The sequence below is a fragment of the Podarcis vaucheri genome (genome assembly GCF_965113315.1).
Source record: "Podarcis vaucheri genome assembly, chromosome: 10".
Taxonomy (NCBI): Eukaryota; Metazoa; Chordata; class Lepidosauria; order Squamata; family Lacertidae; genus Podarcis; species Podarcis vaucheri.
The window spans coordinates 65745915-65765375 of NC_138748.1; the positions used below are offsets into that span (position 1 = coordinate 65745915).

Below are 19461 nucleotides of genomic sequence, written 5' to 3' on the forward strand. Positions count from 1 at the left end.
CTCTTAGAAGAGTTTGAAGAAGAGTTTGGATTTGATATCCCGCTTTATCACTCCCCTTAAGGAGTCTCAAAGCGGCTCACAATCTCCTTTCCCTTCCTCCCCCCCAACAAACACTCTGTAAGGTGAGTGAGGCTGAGAGACTTCAGAGAAGTGTGACTGGCCCAAGGTCACCCAGCAGCTGCATGTGGAGGAGCGGGGAAGCGAACCCGGTTCACCAGATTACAAGTCCACCGCTCTTAACCACTACACCACACTGGCTCTTACAATTTCATCCCCCTGAACGTTTCTGAACTCCCATGTTTCTATGACTGTTTCCAAATGCACAAAATAGCTGCAGAATGGCACTTTTTTCTCCCTTACCAGACTTGGCATCTGAAATTAAGTTCAGGATCACTCCAGGTTCGGAATCTATATTGAAGCAGATGTTCTTATGCTGCCTCGGCAGGTTGATGATGAAGTGGGGATCGTTGTCGACTACAGACAGAAACAAATGGTGTATGATCGATGCATGGGTGAGTACCAAAAGTATTTGCTAAGTAAAAAAATCTTCAATTGCTTATGCAATAGAATGTAATTAATAATAATAATAATAATAAATTTATTTGTACCCCTGCCACTCTGGGCAGCTCACAATTTGCATTGAGGTCCTTCCTAAAGCTGTCAATCTTCTGCAAAGAAGTTCTTAATCCAATGGTTCTCAAACCTTTTTTTGGCCACCTAAACCTTGGTTTCATGAACTCATCCACAGCGCCCCCTACCCTGTAAAAAGCCTTATCTAGAATAGCAGAAGCCACAGTAATAAGACAACAAAGCCCAAACAGTAACAATCAATTGGCCATTCATTCAAAATCCAGTTAAAACTATTTAGTTTAGTTAAGTCAACGAAAATGATGAACTTGATTCAGTGATGCCACCTTCGTAAAGTCTATTAGTCCCACCCAACCCCCACCTCTGTAACTGTGTTGACCCTTGGGGGGCAGTACCCCCCAGTTTGGGAATCACTGCCCAAAGCAATGGCTAAAGGGCAAAGACATAAGTGAGAATCAGACAGGCTGATCTCAAAACTGAACTGCAAAAGAGAATACACAGAGCAATCATGAATTACACCCCGCAATGCCACTCTTAAATCATGCCCTGTGTGACACACATTGCACCTGCAAATGGGTTTTTGCTATTTCCAAACTCTGCATTGCAGTGGTACCTCGGGTTACATATGCTTCAGGTTACATACGCTTCAGGTTACAGACTCCGCTAACCCAGAAATAGTGCTTCAGGTTAAGAACTTTGCTTCAGGATGAGAACAGAAATCGTGCTCCTGTGGCGCAGTGGCAGCAGGAGGCCCCATTAGCTAAAGTGGTGCTTCAGGTTAAGAACAGTTTCAGGTTAAGAACGGACCTGCAGAATGAATTAAGTACTTAACCCGAGGTACCACTGTAATTGAAAACAACCCCCCCACCCCACCCCAAAGGGAGCTCTAAGAGAAAACAAACTTTGCAATACCACCAACTTGATCTTGGAGCTTTTCGCTCCAGCGCTTTACAAATAACACCCAGTTTTGAGCCAATTGACTTGTCTATGCACCACTGTGGTGCCTCCAAAAACAAAACTATTTGGAAGTGGCAACAAACTTCCTTCTTTCGAATTGCTAGAATATGTGACTCCTCTGCAACGTGCGACCAACAAACCCCATCCTGAGCATCCGTTAAATTGTTCTCTGGATTTTAGGACCAAACAGAAAAGCGCACAATGTTAATTGCATGGAATCATTTAATGTGTCCGGTGTTCTTTAGCTATAGCAGCCACAGGTGCAAAAAAGAATTGGGATTGTGGCATGCAAGGAGTTAACCCTTTCCATGCTTCTGAAACCTCCCCCCACCCGAAGTTTTCTGCGGAGGGTAGCAGCTGTGGGGGAGAGCTTCATTGGCAAAGGAAGAGAGTTAAATATTTCCTCTCTGTGTACCCATCAGTGCTGGATTAGACAATGGGCAGACAAAGCACATCCAACTTCGCTGGACTAGCTTAAACCCCACAACAATATATTGTTATTCACATTTTATACTGTATTTTATGCTGCTTTTTGTTGCATCAATTAAGTGTTTTAAATTTGTTGTTAGCCACCCTGAGCCCAGTTTTCTGAACTCGGAAGGGTGGGGTATAAATAAATTATTATTATTATTATTATTATTATTATTATTATTATTATTATTATTACTCCACACTCTCCCCCCATAGATTTATTAAAGAAAGCACAGATTTATTGCAACACATGGAAAGATCCAATTTCCTCGCATCATTTCTATTTACGTATGTCAGTGGGAAGCCCCCTGGTTTAGCTGGGGATATGGAATAAAAAGAGAACATGTACACCCCAGGCTGAAACCAAGGGACACTCTTTCCCCTACTCAAATGTAGCCCCCTAAAAACTCTTTCGCTCCCATGTTCACATTCACCCCCGTACAGTGGTGGCAGAATGCAGGAAGATCAACAGTAGATGGCGCCAGAGCCAAGGGTAGAACGCAGGAAGACTGACAGTAGGTGGCGCCAGAGAGGCAACTATTTCTAGTTTTGCCTCTGCCCTCCTCCCAGCTGAGTTCAGAGACAGTGGGATGGAAATCCAGCACAGTATCTTCTACCTGCATGTATCCCGCTTTGAGGTAGGTTCTTTGTGCCCAAGGATGTGTTGGAATGACCAGGCTTGGACTGGCCTAAAAGTAAAGGTCCTGTTGTGGGAGAAGATCGGGGAAATATAATTATCCTTCTGGTCAGCAGCAATCTCTTTTTGGAAGAAGGAAATATTGTCAGAATGGAAACCGCAGCTGCGTTTCAGTTACGTACTCCTCGCAGCAGAGGTGTCCTTGGCAATACTGGAGGCGTTGGCCATAGAACGATGACTTAGAACCAACCACATCGTTAGTAACACACTAATTGCCATCTTCATTCATGGCCGGGCATTGTTTTCTTTATTTATCCCAAAAGCTAATGCTTTATGGGGGATATATCAGGGTAAGAAATAAATAAAATGTCCTATCTCAAAGATATCAGTAGTCTATGCAACAACGACAAACCCTGGTTTTATGTTGCCAGTATAAAAATTTCCTTATTCCACAATATAAAGCGGGATGTTCTTATGTCAATGCAGGCATAATTCTTGCATATTTCTTAGTTATGGCTGCTGCTGTTTTTTTTTTAAAAAAAACAACAACAACACCCAAATGCAATTAATTCTTGAAGTGTCTTTTTTTTTTTAAATGGCCCCATGCTCATTAAAAAATGGCCCATGTTTATATCACTGGAACAGAATGCATCATAATACTTTAAGTGTCAGTGGTCAATCAATGGGTTTTCCTGGACGCATGGGAACTGGGCAGCAAAATGTGTTGGAAAACCCAGACATAGCTGCAGTCTTAGCAGCTAGACAAGGCCCCTCATCACAGTTTCCTCCATTATGACAAGATGCATCTAAATCACAGTAAAGGTAAAGGGACCCCAGACTATTAGGTCCAGTCGTAACCGACTCTGGGGCTGTGGCGCTCATCTCGCTTTATTGGCCAAGGGAGCCAGCGTACAGCTTCCAGGTCATGTGGCCAGCATGACTAAGCCGCTTCTGGCGAACCAGAGCAGCACACGGAAACGCCGTTTACCTTCCTGCCGGAGCGGTACCTATTTATCTACTTGCACTTGACGTGCTTTCGAACTGCTAGGTTGGCAGGAGTAGGGACCGAGCAACGGGAGCTCACCCTGTTGTGGGGATTCGAACTGCCGACCTTCTGATCGGCAAGTCCTAGGCTCTGTGGTTTAACCCACTGCCCCACCCGCATCCCTTATCTTCAAATTAGGAAGCCCCAAATGTCCTAACATTTCCACATAAGCAAGTCCTAGGCTCTGTGGTTTAACCTACAGCACCACCCGTGTCCCTTAAATCACAGTAACTACAGTGGTGCCTCGCAAGACGAAATTAATTCGTTCCGCAAGTTTTTTCTTCTTGCGAGTTTTTCGTCTTGCGAAGCATGGTTTCCCATAGGAATGCATTGAAAATCAATCAATGCGTTCCTATGGAGACCCTCCGGGGACAGAGGGGAAGCGCTGCGTGCCTTCCCCTCTGTCCCCGGACCTGTTTAAAGCAAGGGGCGGCGGAGAGAAGATCGCTTCTCCCTGTTGCTGCCCCTTGGTTCAAAAGGGGTCCGGGGAGAGAGGGGAAGGCGCGCGCGCGCCTTCCCCCCTGTCCCCGGAGATTGCGGGGCTGGCAACGGGGAGAAGCGATCTTTTCCCCGCCGCCCCTTGCTTCAAAAGAGGTCCGAAGCAAGCCCATAGGGAAATGCGTCTTGCGAAGCGGCTAAGAAAATGAAAAACTCCTTCGTCTAGCGAGCTTTTCGTCTTCTGAGGCGTTCGTCTTGCGGGGCACCACTGTATTTCTAAATTAGCACACGCTCAGACGGCAGTAGAGAAGTAAGTTTTAATGCTCCTGTTGCTCTCTCTGGTTCTGTATCTAGATTTGGGCCGACAACCCTTCAGGCAGAGGACTTCCCTTCATAAAGGAGGACACACGGCCACCTTGAAGCGAGGAAACCCAGATGGCGATAAAAAAGGGGGGAGGGAAAGAGTCCAACATCTATTACCTGCATGTATGGCAGAAATAGTTGGACCCATGACAGCCGCTAACGGACCCTGAGGTTTCACCGTAGGTTTCGCCCAAGATGGGATGGAATTGTCAGTCGGTGCTGGGCCAATAACTAAGGATCCTGTTCAGATAAACCAGAAGATAACTGTCATGTGCAATTAGCGCATTGTCCACAGAGCGTTTGGGTTTCACTTTAACAGCCTCGGTCCAGTATACCTGAAGGAGCGTCTCCACCCCCATCATTCTGCCCTGACACTGAGGTCCAGCGCCGAGGGCCTTCTGGCGGTTCCCTCGCTGCGAGAAGCCAAGTTACAGGGAATCAGGCAGAGGGCCTTTTCGGTAGTGGCACCTGCCCTGTGGAACGCCCTCCCACCAGATGTCAAAGAGAACAACTACTACCAGACTTTTAGAAGTCATCTGAAGGCAGCCCTGTTTTGGGAAGTTTTTAATGTTTAACAGACCACTGTATTTTAATTTTTTGTTGGAAGCCGCCCAGAGTGGGGGTGGGGTATAAATAAATAAATAAATAAATAAATAAATAAATAAATAAACTAACTTAACGGTGCAGCTCTCATTTTAACATTATATAATAATAATAATTTATTATTTATACCCCGCCCATCTGGCTGGGTTTCCCCAGCCACTCTGGGCGGCTTCCAAAAGAATATTAAAATACTATTTGCATCGTTACCACAAATGTGCCCAACGCAGCCATTTTTATTTTTTTTTTTAAAAAAAGGAGTTAGCAGTGCAAACTTTGAAGCAGTAGAGGCTGGTCCATTTGGGTCAATGGGGCGCTGCTTCACCAACCCTCCCTCGGTTCACTCACAACCACTATGGAGGGTTTGCTCTGCTTATTGGCTTCCTCCCATTTAGTCTCAGTGTGGCTCCTGTGGAACTCAGCAGGGCAGAAGGGGGGACGGGACTAGAATTAAGACAGTGCCTCTGGCTCCAGCTGCTGTTGGTGTCCCTGCCTTCGGCCCAACTAACCTCAAAGGGCACCAGCCATCACTGCCTTGATGATGATGATGATGATGATGATGATGATGATAATAATAATAATAATAATAATAATAATAATAATAATAATAATAATAATTATACCCTGCCCTTTCCGGTTCAAAAGCCGGGCTCAGGGCGGCTAACAACAAATTTAAAACACTTTAAAACAATTATAAAAGCAGCATAAAATACAGTATAAAAACATGAATAACAATAAAAATCAAAAATCAGTTAGATAATCCCCAGGGCTAGCTGGCTGAATTGGTCCTACTTGGGCCAGCGAGGAGGCCAGGGGAGAATTAGCTGTGGGGTCTCAGAGCGGGTGATCTTCATAAAAGGGGAGGGAAGAGAAGGAAAATAAAAGATCAGGCTGAATTCAAATGAAAGGCCAGGCGGAATAGCTCTGTCTTACAGGCCCGACGGAAGGAAGTTAAATCCTGAAGGACCCTAGTCTCATGGGACGGAGCATTCCACCAGGTCGGAGCCATCACTGAGAAGGCCCTGGCCCTGGTGGAGGAAAGTCTGACTTCCTTAGGGCCCGGGACCTCTAAACTATGGTTATTCATGGACCTTAAGGTCCTCAGCGGGGCAGAGCAGGGGAAGCGGTCCCATAGATACGAGGGCCCTAAGCCACAAAGGGCTTTAAAGGTGCACGACCATAGCGTCACCTAGCAAGAGAATCCTTCTCTCCACCATAAGGGTGTGTTCGGACCAGGGCTGTCTTTAGCATATGCACTGCCGGGGTACAAAGACCCGCCCAGTGCCCCCAAATTTTGATGTAAGAGGGGGGCGCCAGATACGTTGATTCTGCAGCTCTTCCGCAAAAGAGAACGGAAATGACCCAGCAATCGTGGTCAACCGGTTGGACATCCCAGAGGGAGATAATTAAGAGCTTAGGTAGATTCAGCGGCAGGCACCTGGCGCCCCCGGAATTTGGCGCCCAGGTGCCCCGCACCCCTTGCACCCCAGGGAGAGATGGCCCCACCCGGGACAGCAAGAAGAGGAAGAGTCGTGCATCATAAACCTTTCTTTTTCTTTCTTTCTTCTTTCTTGCAATTGACCAGTATGCACATGGGCGTAGCCAGAATTTATGTTGGAAGGGGGGGGGGGGAGAACTCAGCTATCTGCCAAGTGATTGGTCAGTTAGTTTAAGTATTTTTATTTACCGTATTTACGTAAATCTAATGCGCCATCCAGTGGCGTAGCGTGGGGGGGTACAGGGGGGCCCCGGCCGCACCGGGCGCAACATCTGGGGGTTAGGGTTAGGGGGTGCAAATCCACGGGTTAGGGGGTGCAAATTACTTGCCTTGCCCCGGGTGCTGACAACCCACGCTACGCCACTGGCGCCATCGAATCTAACGCGCACCTCAGTTTTCAAAACCTTGAAACCCAGAAAGTATTTGCTATGTTAGCGGTGTTTTTCAAGCTTGCAATCGAATTTAATGCACCATCAAATCTAATGTGCATGCTAATTTTTGCGATGTAATTTGGCCGAAAAAAGGTGCGCAGTACATTTGAGTAAATACGGTATTTACTTGATTTAGGGGGGCAACTGCCCCCCTGCCGCCCTAGCTATGCTCATGGATGTACACATTTTACAAGATAAATAAAACCCTATTATAAAGGCCTTCTAAAACAATATAGGGCAATGTACTTAAGTTGTCAATCCCCCCCCCCTAATTCCCATCACAACTCAAGAGCCTGATGAGAAACAAGGTTTTTCATGCGTGTATTTCTTAAATCACCTCTGATAGAAACACAAACAATTCTGGTATATTGCATGATACATATAATATTATACACTCCAGGTATCCTGAAAGAAACCAGCACTTTGAAAGATGCATAACAACAAGGCATATACACATATAAAACGCATATGTGCTAATACTTGTGAAATTATGTTGCAGGACTGCAGGGCTACATGGGACTTGATTCTTCAATACATATAATATACTTTTGTATCTGTACCATTTTGCATATAATTAGTCAGGCTTTCCCCACCTTTGTTTTCATAGAATCATAGAATCATAGAGTTGGAAGAGACCACAAGGGCCATCGAGTCCAACCCCCTGCCAAGCAGCAGTACTCGGACAAAACTGGGTGCCCCATTGTGGGCAAAGCTCAGCAGGTTCCGTTGTTTATTTATTTTTAATTTCATGAAATATATGCACTGCTTGATTGCAAACAACAACCTCAAAGCAGTTTACAAAAAGGACAAATCAATAAAATTATGAGTGAAAACAGGCAGAACATTCAAAAAATGAAAAGCAGCAATAAACTAAAGAACACACCAGCATTCTAGATGCCCGGGTAAAAGTAAAAGTAAAGGGACCCCTGACCATTAGGTCCAGTAGTGACCGACTCTGGGGTTGCGGCACTCATCTCGCTTTACTGGCCGAGGGAGCCGGCGTACAGCTTCCGGGTCATGTGGCCAGCATGACTAAGCCACTTCTGGCGAACCAGAGCAGCGCATAGAAACGCCGTTTACCTTCCCGCCAAAGTGGTACCTATTTATCTACTTGCACTTTGATGTGCTTTTGAACTGCTAGGTTGGCAGGAGCAACAGAGCTCACCCCATCACGGGGATTCGAACCGCCGACCTTCTGATCGGCAAGTCCTAGGCTCTGTGGTTTAACCCACAGCGCCACCTGCGTCCCAGATGCCCAGGTAGGCTTGTCTAAAACAGAAATGCGCCAAAAAGAGTACACCTGCCAGATATCAATAGGCAGTGAGTTCCAAAGTGCAGGCACCGCCACACTAAAAGAATCAATTTCTTACGTATGACTTTGTCGGATCAGTAATGGTGCCGATTCTGCACTGTTCAAAACCCTTAACAGAAGTCAGGTGATGGTCCTTTAAAGCCCGTCTGAAACTCTGGAGAGAGTTACTGCTGGTCAGTGTAGACAACACTGAACCAAATGGGCCAATGATCAGACTTCTTTTGGCAGCTCCCTTGGCTCCTACATTTCTCAGATGGCCCCTGCCTCCTTGCTGAGACAACACCTTGCAAAGCTCAGCCAGCAGGGCCACTGGGATCAGACCAGTTTAGCTTCTCGCTTCCTTTTCCCCTGCAAAAAACCCCCAGGATCCAGCAAAGGATTTAAACCAGATTGCCACAAGAAATGAATATCTGGTGAAGAACAGCCGGTGAATGCCAGATTCTGCCTGGGTTCATTCCCATAATATCCAAGGCAACACAATGACCAAGTACAACAATGCGATGTCAATATAAACTCTTTATATAAGCTATACAGAACATTAAACAGTATGAAATATGCACTCTCTGCAAAACCAAATAAACAGAAATCTTATAAATCTCTGAAAGTCACAAAATATGCACTCTTGATGATTATCTATTGTATAGATTATATAGAGTTTATATTGACATCGCATTGTTGTACTTAGTCATCGTGTTGCCTTGGATATTACTGATACCGTTTGAAACACAGGGCTTTAATTGTTTGGGTTCATTCCTGAGCATAGGGCAGTATAGATGTGGCTTGCTCAAATCCTCTTTCCCCCCCAATACAGTGGTACCTTGGGTTACAGGCGCTTCAGGTTACAGACTCTGCTAACCCAGAAATAGTACCTCAAGTTAAGAACTTTGCTTCAGGATGAGAACAGAAATTGCACGGTGGCAGCGGGAGGCCCCATTAGCTAAAGTGGCACCTCAGGTTAAGAACAGTTTCAGGTTAAGAACGGACCTCTGGAACGAATTAAGTTCTTAACCCGAGGTACCACTGTACCAGAAGATAGACGTGCTGTTCTGAATAATACCTAACAGGAGTATTTTGAAACTGTTTGCCACTATTTGTGGGAGAGCAGCCAAAGCCAACATTTAGCGCCCCCTCAAAGATCAAGCCTTTGTTGCATTTGTTCCGCCAACAGGAAATCAAAGAACAGCGAGGAAATCTTTGGGCAGGGCCGGCCCAAGACATTTTGGCACCTGAGGCGAAAAACAAAACAAAATGGCGCTCCCTCTGGTCTCTGTTCTCCCACCCCAGGGAAGAGAGGGTGGAATAAAGATCTACATTGAGATCTGCTGCCAGTGGCGTAGCGTGGGGGGTGCACCGGGCGCAACATCTGGGGGTTAGGGTTAGGGGGCGCAAATCCACGGGTTAGGGGGCGCAAATTACTTGCCTTGCCCTGGGTGCTGACAACCCACGCTACGCCACTGTCTGCTGCCCCTGTGGATCCTGGCTGCCTAAGGTGTTTGTCTTCCCTTCCCCCTGCCCTTGATCACCTTGGTCACCCTCCTCTGCACACCTTCCAGCTTGTCAGCATCCTTCTTAAATTCTGGGGCCCAGAACTAGACATGGAATGTGTGGCTTACGGGACTGATAATGATCTAGTCCATGGGTAGGCAAACTAAGGCCCGGGGGACAGATCCAGCCCAATTGCCTTCTCAATCCGGCCCGCGGACGGTCCGGGAATCAGCATGTTTTTACATGAGTAGAATGTGTCCTTTTATTTAAAATGCATCTCTGGGTTATTTGTGGGGCATAGGAATTCACTCATTTCCCCCAAAAAAATATAGTCCAGCCCCCCACAAGGTCTGAGGGATGGTGGAACAGCCCCCTGCTGAAAAAGTTTGCTGACCCCTGATAGTCCAACCCTCTGCAATGCAGCAATCTCAACTCAAGCATCCATGACAGATGGCCACCCAACCTCTGCTTAAAAACCTCCAAGAAAGGAGAGTCCATAAGCTCCCAAGGGAGACCGTTCTATGGTTGAACAGCTCTTATCATCAGAAAGTCCTTTCTAAGGTTTGGTTGGAATCTCCTTTCTAGGATTTTGAATCCATTGGTTCACATATTACCCCTTGGAGCAGCGCAAAATAAGCTTTCTCCATTTGACAGCCTTGTAGATGTTTTAAGATGGCTATCAGATCACCTCTCGGCCTTCTCTTCTCCAGGTTAAATCACAATGGGCTTAATATCAGCGGCTTCCCCTGTCTTTAGGTTTTGCACTCTCCTCCCCCATATGGTCACTGCAGGGGGGGGGAGGGGGAGCGAGTGAGCACAATGCAGAGACCCATTTTCTCTTACCGGCATGTATGGCTGATGCCGTTGGGCCCATGAGGAGAGATGAAGGATCTTTTGCCCCGGATGTGGGCTTGGCCCAAGCTGGGATGGAATTCTCAGGCTTGGGGTGGCCAACAGCTAAAGCACCTGTAAGAAAAAGGGAATGAAATTACAACAGACCTACAAAAAGGTAAAGGACCCCTGGATGGTTAAGTCCAGTCAAAGGCGACTATGGGGTGTGGCGCTCATCTCGCTTTCAGGCCGAGGGAGCCGGCGTTTGTCCACAGACAGCTTTCCAGGTCATGTGGCCAGCATTACTAAACTGCTTCTGGTGCAATGGGACGCTGTGACGGAAACCAGAGCGCATGGAAATGCTGTTTACTTTCCCGTCTCAGCGATACCTAGTGTGATGGCCTGGGTTTCGGACTTAGAGGCTGAACCTGAGGAATCCCAGCCTGTACAGGATTCCCCGCCTCCAGAACCAGCTGAGCCGGGGCTGGGGCTTGAGCCTGAAGGGTCCTCACCTGCGCTGGATCCTCAGGTGCAGGCATCAGCCGAGTCTGCTCTGGCTCCTGAGGTGAGGGAGGACCCGTTGCCTGCAGGTGCTCCACTCTCAGCCCCGTCAGGGGAAGCGGAGGTTGCCTCTGGGTTCGGTAACCCTCCAGCCTCTCCTGAGCTGCAGAGGCTCAGGGCAGAGAGGCAGAGGGAACCAAGTTCCTGCAGGAGGAGTGTTAGCCTCCAGGCCAGGAGAGGCAAGTCACCAGAGGATTGGGGCAGATAAAAGCCAGCCAGCCCCAGTCCCAAGTTGCTGGAGCAACATTGTTGGTTGCTAGTTCTTGCCTGAATCCTGTCCTGCTTTTCTGCCAGAGCTTCTGACCGGCCCTGGCCCCCTGCTTGCATGCCTGTTCCTGACTTCACCCGACTCCCTGCCCTGCACCCAGCTTCAGCTACTACGGACTACCTCCACGTTGCACCTTCGACCACGGACCGGACTTGGACCTCGCCTCTCAGGCAAGCCACGGGACCAGCACATCTATTTATCTACTTGCACTTGACGTGCTTTCAAACTGCTAGGTTGGCAGGAGCTGGGACAGAGCAAGGGGAGCTTACCCCATTGCAGAGATTCGAACCGCCGACCTTCCGATCGGCAAGCCCAAGAGGCTCAGTGGTTGAGACCACAGCACTACCCACGTCCTTTACCTACAGACCTATGTAGCGCTGTGTCGTACCCTGACAACTGGGAATAGCATGGAACCAACCTGGGCAGCACCCTCTTTTGCGGTCTTGGGGCGAGTCGGCCAACATCAGCTCGTCTCCACTTGGGCTCTCAATCAACATCGCTGTGTATGGGGTCACAATGTGATGGTCCAAAGACATCTGCAAGATCTTCTTTGTGATGTTCCTTTTCAGGGCAGCCGTAGTGGCCAGGTTTCTAGGTGGTACAAAAACAAATTATCTTAAAGGCTGCCCCGTGGAAGATAGAACAAGCTTCTTTTCTCCTGCTCTGGAGGGTAGGACTCAAACCAAGTTGCAAGGAAGGAGATTTCCGATTCAACATTACAAAGAACTTTCCAACTGTTAGAGCTGTTTGACTGTGGAACGGTCTCCCTCACAAGCTTGCAGACTCTCCTTCCTTGGAGGCTTTTAAGGAGAAGTGGGATGGCCATTTGTCATGGATGCTTTAAAAGAGATTTCTGCCCCCCCCCCACCCTGGAATCTGCTGCAACCGGTCTGGGAAAATTAATGAGCAGACGCTTAGACTTGATTTCATCGGAACTGAGTGAAGATGGCGGCTGCCAGCAGCGAAAAGACCTTTGGATTGATTCGGCAGAAACACCAGTGTGTGAGGAGATGCTGCGAACTTATAGAGGGGGATCATAGACATAAAATCCACACAGAAACACATCATTGCTTGTTTCAACTCGCTTGTGGGAACAACTCAGAGGCTGTGAAAGAAGGAAGGTTAACAACAGGAAGATTTAAAGGAACCATCGGAAGTGACTATGAAAAGCAGTAGAAGTATGAGATGATCAGAACCCTCCGAACTTGAAGCATGGGAAGTCCTATTTAAAAAATTATAATTTGGCAGAATATTTGGATTCTTTGATATGTATATGTATAATTTGGAATATTTAATGTGATTTGATTGGATTGTTAAAGTGGAAAATTTAATAAAAATGAATTTAAAATAAAATAAAAGAGATTCCTGCATTGCAGGAGTTGGACTAGATGACCCTCGACTCGAAGTCCCTTCCCTTCTATGATTCTGTGATTCTATGAACCCTCTTCGCTACCAAGGGATGAGTGAATCTATCAAATTTTGTTTCTCTCCCTTTCATATCCATATCCATTTGTGAACTTTTTTTTTGGGGGGGGGATTTCTCAATCCGTTTCAGCTTACATGTTGCTTCTTAAAGGGTGACTTAAGCAAGTTTGTGTGTAAACTGAGCCAGTCACAATCCCACTCCACAGAATGCGTATTAACTGTACAGTTACAGATAGGTAGCCGTGTTGGTCTGCCATAGTCAAAATAAAAAAATTCCTTCCAGTAGCACCTTAAAGACCAACTAAGTTAGTTCTTGGTATGAGCTTTCGTGTGGATGCACACTTCTTCAGATACCCATAAGATACCCATAATCAGATACACATAATCACTAGTACTGGGTCTCAGCTAGCATTATTTCAGAGCTAGAATTACAGAAATTCTTTCTCTTCTGGGAAGGCTCTAAGAAATCCACTGAGTGCTTTCCTTCTCACCTCTCCGCCATCAGTTGGTTGATGGTAATGTAGGCCCACAGCTTTTCAGTGAATTTTGGGTCTGCGTGATTATCTTTGCTCAGGAACTCATCCAGTCCCTCAACATCGGCCAGAGTCTCCAAGACTAGCTGTGCATTGGACTAAAAATGGGGAAGAGAAATAAGAGAGATACAAAGAAAGAGATACAGAGAAACTTCCCCTCAGGTGCTATGTTGATGCAAATAAAGTGTTTCTTACCCATCCTTCAAAAACAGGAATGGGAAAATCGGTCCATTTCCAGTTTCTCCATTTTCCAATCAAAAGTTCAGTTTTTCACATTTCCACATTGGTTTGGGAATTCCTGATTTTAAAAGTCCTCAATAAAATCCATCAGCATTTTAGGGAGAATTGCTCCTAATATATGCACATTTTTATATGCAATTTTGGCTAATTTACTTATTTTTGCAAGCAATTTCCCCCGAATAAAATGCATCTGTTGCATGTTATTTTTGTTAGGATACGTATCTCACATATGTTTTGCCTAGTCTATGCATTTCTGTACATGTTGCAACAGCTGGAGAACTGCATTGCAGATGTGAATTTTGAAAGATGGCTGCAATTTGGTTTGCGTATCGTTTCAGGAAGTGTGAATTAGGTAAGTTCACCCGGTAAATAAAAAACTGATTGAAATTTCATCCCCACCCCTACTGAGAAAGCTCCCCACAGTGGCATAAACATCGGCACTGGGGATTGAGATAAATGGGCAAACCCTGTACTCACGGCAGTGGCTGTGATCATACTCTGCAAGTGTTGCACGTTTTCAGTGTCTACTTTTCCTGCGACCACAATCTCTGAGCCTCCAAAATAGTTCTGGAAAGTGTTGTGGGTGACATCGGACACCATTCCGTGCGGGTAGTTGAACTCCAGCTTTTTGAGAAGTGGCGTGGAGACTTGGTTGTAGAATTTCTGCAAAATCCAAGGAGGAAAAGAAGTGAGGACAGCTTGGTTTTTAAGAGAAACTTGCATCTCTAGCCAAATTGAGGAATTATGCAGAACTGGCCAAATTGACTTACAAATTGCAAGACAAGGACAACTGTGACTTCAATTTTTTGTAGGGGTTCCTCCAGGTGTCCTATTTTTAGTGTGCAACCATTCGACTGGCCAGCTAAACCAGGTAAGCGCAACTCCTTGCTTCTTGCTCGGTCCTGTATACCTGAAGGAGCGTCTCCACCCCCATCGTTCTGCCCGGACGCTGAGGTCCAGCGCCGAGGGCCTTCTGGCGGTTCCCTCATTGCAAGAAGTGAGGTTACAGGGAACCAGACAGAGGACTTTCTCGCTAGTGGTGCCCAGCCTGTGGAAATAAGCAGCTATCCTATCTTTAAAAGAGATCTGAAGGCAGCCCTGTTCAGGGAAGTTTTTAATATTTAATGCCGTACTGTTTTTAACACTTGATTGGGAGCTGCCCAGCGTGGCTGGGGAAACTCAGCCAGATGGGTGGGGTATAAATAATAAATTATTATTATTATTATTATTATTATTATTATTATTATTATTATTATTATTGCTCTCTCCTGTCCCTTATTCAGCAAACGTGAGAAAGAAGCACTTTCCCATAGCAATAAGCCTAGGGCTGCTAATGTCCTTTGTGCCATGATTCCTAAGTGTTTTCATAGCCAACTGGCTGGCTGCTGGGTGTTTGAAAACCAGAGGCAAGGGATTTCAACAGATAGATGGGACAACCCACCTGCCAGTCGTGAGACACCTGAATGTCATGTGATGGAGAGGCGGGTTTGCCTCACCAACTTGTCACAGTTATCTGGCCCCTCAAGCTAAAACACCTCTATTAGAAGAAAGGTCCTAATTGTATAAGCTGCTCAACAGTGGGACAGATTGCCTTGGGAATTGACGGGGTCACTTTCACAAGGTGTATTTTTAAACAGAGGCTGGATAGCCATCCATTCAGGGATCCTGAACTTCTTGCACCTGCAAGAAGTTAGTTTAGATGTCTTCCAACGACCCTTGCAAGTCTTTGGTTCTATTAAATCCAGATAATTTAACAGATAACCAGATGATAAGATGATGATGATGATTTTTGTAAAGAGGATGGATGTGTCATGTTTTCCTTTCATTCTCACCCTCCTTTGTGTTCCATGAAATTTTGTATAATGGGGAGAGAGGGTGGAAATTCACCTTCATTTGAGATGAGGTCTCCTGGTTCCCAAAAACCCTCTGGGCAACGCCATTGTTTTCATGAGCCAGCCTTTTCAGAAAATCATAATCCACGTCGAATCCGATACCAAGGCAGAACAAAGAGATATCGTCCCGAATGTTCTTCTTCACGTTCTTCTGAATTGTAGGCAGCTTAAGTTCTCCTGATGGGGAATGGAAAGGAAGGAAATGGTCACATTCACCCAGGACTGTTCCATTAAAGTGTTGCATGTGAGTCCCAAAATGAAGGAAAAGAATAAATCAAGATGCTGTTTCTTGGTAAAATGGTACCTTGGTTCTCAAACGCCTTGGTACTCAAACAACTTGGAACCCAAACACTGGAAACCCGGAAGTAAGTGTTCCGGTTCGTGAACTTTTTTCGGAAGCTGAATGTGCTCCATTTTGAGTGTTGCGCTTCCGATCTGAGTGCCGCACTTCTGTTTTGAGTGTTACGCTGTCTGTTTTTGCTATCTACTTTGCGTTTTCGTGGCTCTTTTTTGTTTCGTTTTTATGACTGTGTGGAACCCAGTTCAGCTACTGATTGATTGATTGATTGATTGATCATCTATTCCAGGGGTAGGCAACCTAAGGCCCATGGGCCACAAGCGGCCCACGGGGGGGTCATTTAATCGGTCCACGAGCCACCCCCAAACCGAGCCCCCCACTCAGTGAGTCCCCGCGCGCTGCGCTAAACGTGTCTGTGCAGACGCAGTCACTGGAAATCGCTGGCACTCACAGTCCGGCCCATGGAGGGATCTCCGCTGGAGTGAACTGGCCCGGGTGAGGTAAACCTTGTCGACCCCTGATCTATTCCGATCCCCTGCAATCACAGCTAAAGAATCCCTGATGGATTGGCCACCCAACCCAAAAAACCCCTTTGTGCTGTGATGCTCTCCCCAATGCTACCACATTATTTCTCTTCAGAGGGGATATAGCACAATAAAAGTGAGACAATCTCCCCCCTGCCCCCAAACGCTTGACCGCCCCAATAGCATCATGAGAACAAATATTCATGAATGGGCAATGGAAAGGATATTGTGTGTGTGCACATGCATGCATGCACACAACAGGTTTAACTGAACTCAGTGGTGCCACAGGCTAGTTAGTCATGTTTAGGACCACAAGGAGAAGGGGACGACAGAGGACGAGATGGTTCTATAGTGTTCTCGAAGCTACCAGCATGAGTTTGGCCAAACTGCGGGAAGCAGTGGAAGACAGGAGTGCCTGGCGTGCTCTGGTCCATGGGGTCACGAAGAGTCGGACACAAGTAAACGACTAAACAACAACAACAGGACCACATTGTAGACACAGGATTCTTACCAACGGTAGGATCTCCATCTGACACCAGCACGATCATGGATACAGAGTTTGGATCCAACAATCCTAGACTTGTAGCTTCATTTAAAATAAAGATGGCCCGGAGAAGGGCGTCGTTGATGTTTGTTCCTGTTTCAAAAAATGAGAAAGAGGCAATAAGCAGACAGATACAGAGGGAAATAGGCACATTTAAATCCTATTGAATTTAAGGACATCCCTATTTCCCCCAATCAATGGGAGAGTTACAGAGCAGTCCTATAGATGTTTACTCAAAGGTAAAGCCAAGTTCAGTGCGGCTTCAATGAGTTGAGTTCAATTGGGCTTACTTCCAGGTAAGTGAGCGTAGTATTGCAGGCATAGTATTCAGTGGGGCTTTCGGACCCTTAATTTTGGAGCACTGAATTCTGAGTACAATAATTTACTACTCCTCCTCTTCCTCGAGTTACAATTACCAGTGACCCTTAACGAACTACAGCAGCTAAAATGATTTCAGGGGGAGGAACACGCTTCAAATGTGCTTTACAAGTATACTGCGTACATAATCTGATTTAATGGATCATCACTGCAGATAGCTCAGCCGGTAGAGCATGAGGCTCTTAATCTCAGGGTTGTGGGTTTGAGCCCCACGGTGGGCAAAAGATTCCTGCGTTGCAGGAGGTTGGACTAGATGACCCTCATGGTCCCTCCCAACCCTGCCATTCCATGATTCTACGATCAGTCACTCCCAAATCATCCCGAGAGCAGAGCTAATGCTTAGCATTCTCAACAAACTACAAATCCAAGGATTCTTTGGGTGAAACTATTACAATTCAATTTGTATTTAAAGGATTATAGATCAGGCATCCCCAAACTCAGCCCTCCAGATGTTTTGGCCTACAACTCCCATGATCCCTAGCTAACAGGACCAGTGGTCAGGGATGATAGGAATTGTAGTCCAAAACATCTGGAGGGTTGAAGGTTGGGGGATGCCTCTTATAGAGCTTCCTTGTAGTGCAGGTGGATCCCAAGAACATGAGAACACAAGAAGAGGCTGCTGGATTAGACCAGAGACCCATGAAGTCTAGCATCCCATGTCGGCATCTCCACTCTGCCAAGCTGATAAAGCCTCATTTTCCTCCGGCCAAGCCTTCGGAATCACCTCCGACAAATAATTAACGACCTGAGCCTTTGATGAGGCCTCAGGCACGTTCCCCTTAAGCGGAGTTTCCAGCAGCATGCGGAAGTGATGAGATTTATGGCTACATTGCAAAGAGTTTTATTTCTAAGCTATGCAGACAGAAAAGACATCCTCTCTTTATGAAAGCAGAGAGCAATTGAACAACTAAGGAACAACGGAACAGGAAACCACTAACGTCACATCCTGTCTCCCGTCTCCCGTGAGACTTCCAACAGCCTAGAAGGTCTCTGGAATGTGAACAGAGTCCTGTGACTCCAAGCAGCTGCACAGTGGCAAACAGAAACTAACATCCCATTCTCACAGTGGCTGACCAGATGACTGTGAGAAACCTGCAAGCAGGATTCAAGCACAATAACACTCTCCTCCTCCTCTGGTTTCCAGCAACTGCTGTTCAGAAGCCTTGCTGCCTCCAACCGCATGCATGAGACTCTGTTGCTTATTTTTCTCTCATATATATTGGTGAAGTAGGGCTGCCTTCCCCAACATGATGCCCCTCCCCAGTGTGGTTGGACTCCAACTCCCACCAGCCCCAGTCCCCATGGCCAATGGTCAGGAATAAGGAGAACTGTAGTCCAAAACAGCTGGGGGGGCACCAGGTTGGGGAAGGCTGAACGAGAGCATGTCCTGCAAAAGGGGGTTACCCAAGATGGTGAGGCGTCTACAAATGGTGGGCATTCCCCTATTAAAATTTACTCCAAATCCCATCTCCTCCATCACCCTCTTCATGAAGCTCCAAGAAACGTTATCAAATGCTTTTTCTGCATCTATGAACATTAATGCTGCTTTTTTCTCATTTCTCACTTCCAGGTACTCTATAATATTCAATACATTTCTGATATTATCTTTAATTTGTCTGCCTGGAAGGAATCCAGCCTGGTCATGATGAATGAATTCTTTTTTAGAAAAATCATTCTATTTGTCAATACAAATACAAATAATTTATAATCATTATTTAATAATGAGATCTGCCTATAAATCTGCCTATAATTTTTTACTAACGTCACATCCAAATCTTGCTTTGGTATCAAAGTTATATAGGCCTCTTTCCATGTTTCCAGAACTTCTCCTGTTTTTAAAATCTTTCATTGTGTCTTTCAAAGGGTTCACCAGCTGCTCACTTAGTTTTTTGTAATATTTTGCTGTTATTCCATCTGGCACTGGAGATTTCGAGAGCAGGGCGTGTTTAGTCTGGGAATATAAGATTAAAGGGAGATGTCTTCAAAAAGGGAAAAGGATGTCATGGAGAAGATGGATTGGACTAGTTCACCGTTGCTCCAGTGATCTAAGTAATGCAAATTTAATAGAAACAAATTTCAGCTGAAAATTAAAAGCAAGAGCTTGCTTTGGGAGGTGATGGGTTTTTTCACCAGAAGCATTTC

The 19461-nt window shown here is 46.1% G+C and overlaps 1 protein-coding gene across 2 annotated transcripts in view; it reads right to left on the minus strand.

Moving 5' to 3' along the window:
* Positions 1-19461, minus strand: part of ITIH2 (inter-alpha-trypsin inhibitor heavy chain 2) — a 40351-nt gene that overhangs the window by 4103 nt on the left and 16787 nt on the right. Inside the window, exons 11-19 of one of the 2 annotated variants that reach the window (XM_082238788.1) lie at positions 16909-17034; positions 15571-15752; positions 14161-14346; positions 13402-13541; positions 11904-12076; positions 10669-10791; positions 4617-4739; positions 2634-2720; positions 361-474 (exon numbers count right to left, since the gene is read on the minus strand). In XM_082238788.1, the coding sequence (XP_082094914.1) occupies positions 361-474; positions 2634-2720; positions 4617-4739; positions 10669-10791; positions 11904-12076; positions 13402-13541; positions 14161-14346; positions 15571-15752; positions 16909-17034 (1254 nt within the window). The remainder of the gene's footprint in view (positions 1-360; positions 475-2633; positions 2721-4616; positions 4740-10668; positions 10792-11903; positions 12077-13401; positions 13542-14160; positions 14347-15570; positions 15753-16908; positions 17035-19461) is intronic. The other variant, XM_082238789.1, reaches the window with a different exon arrangement.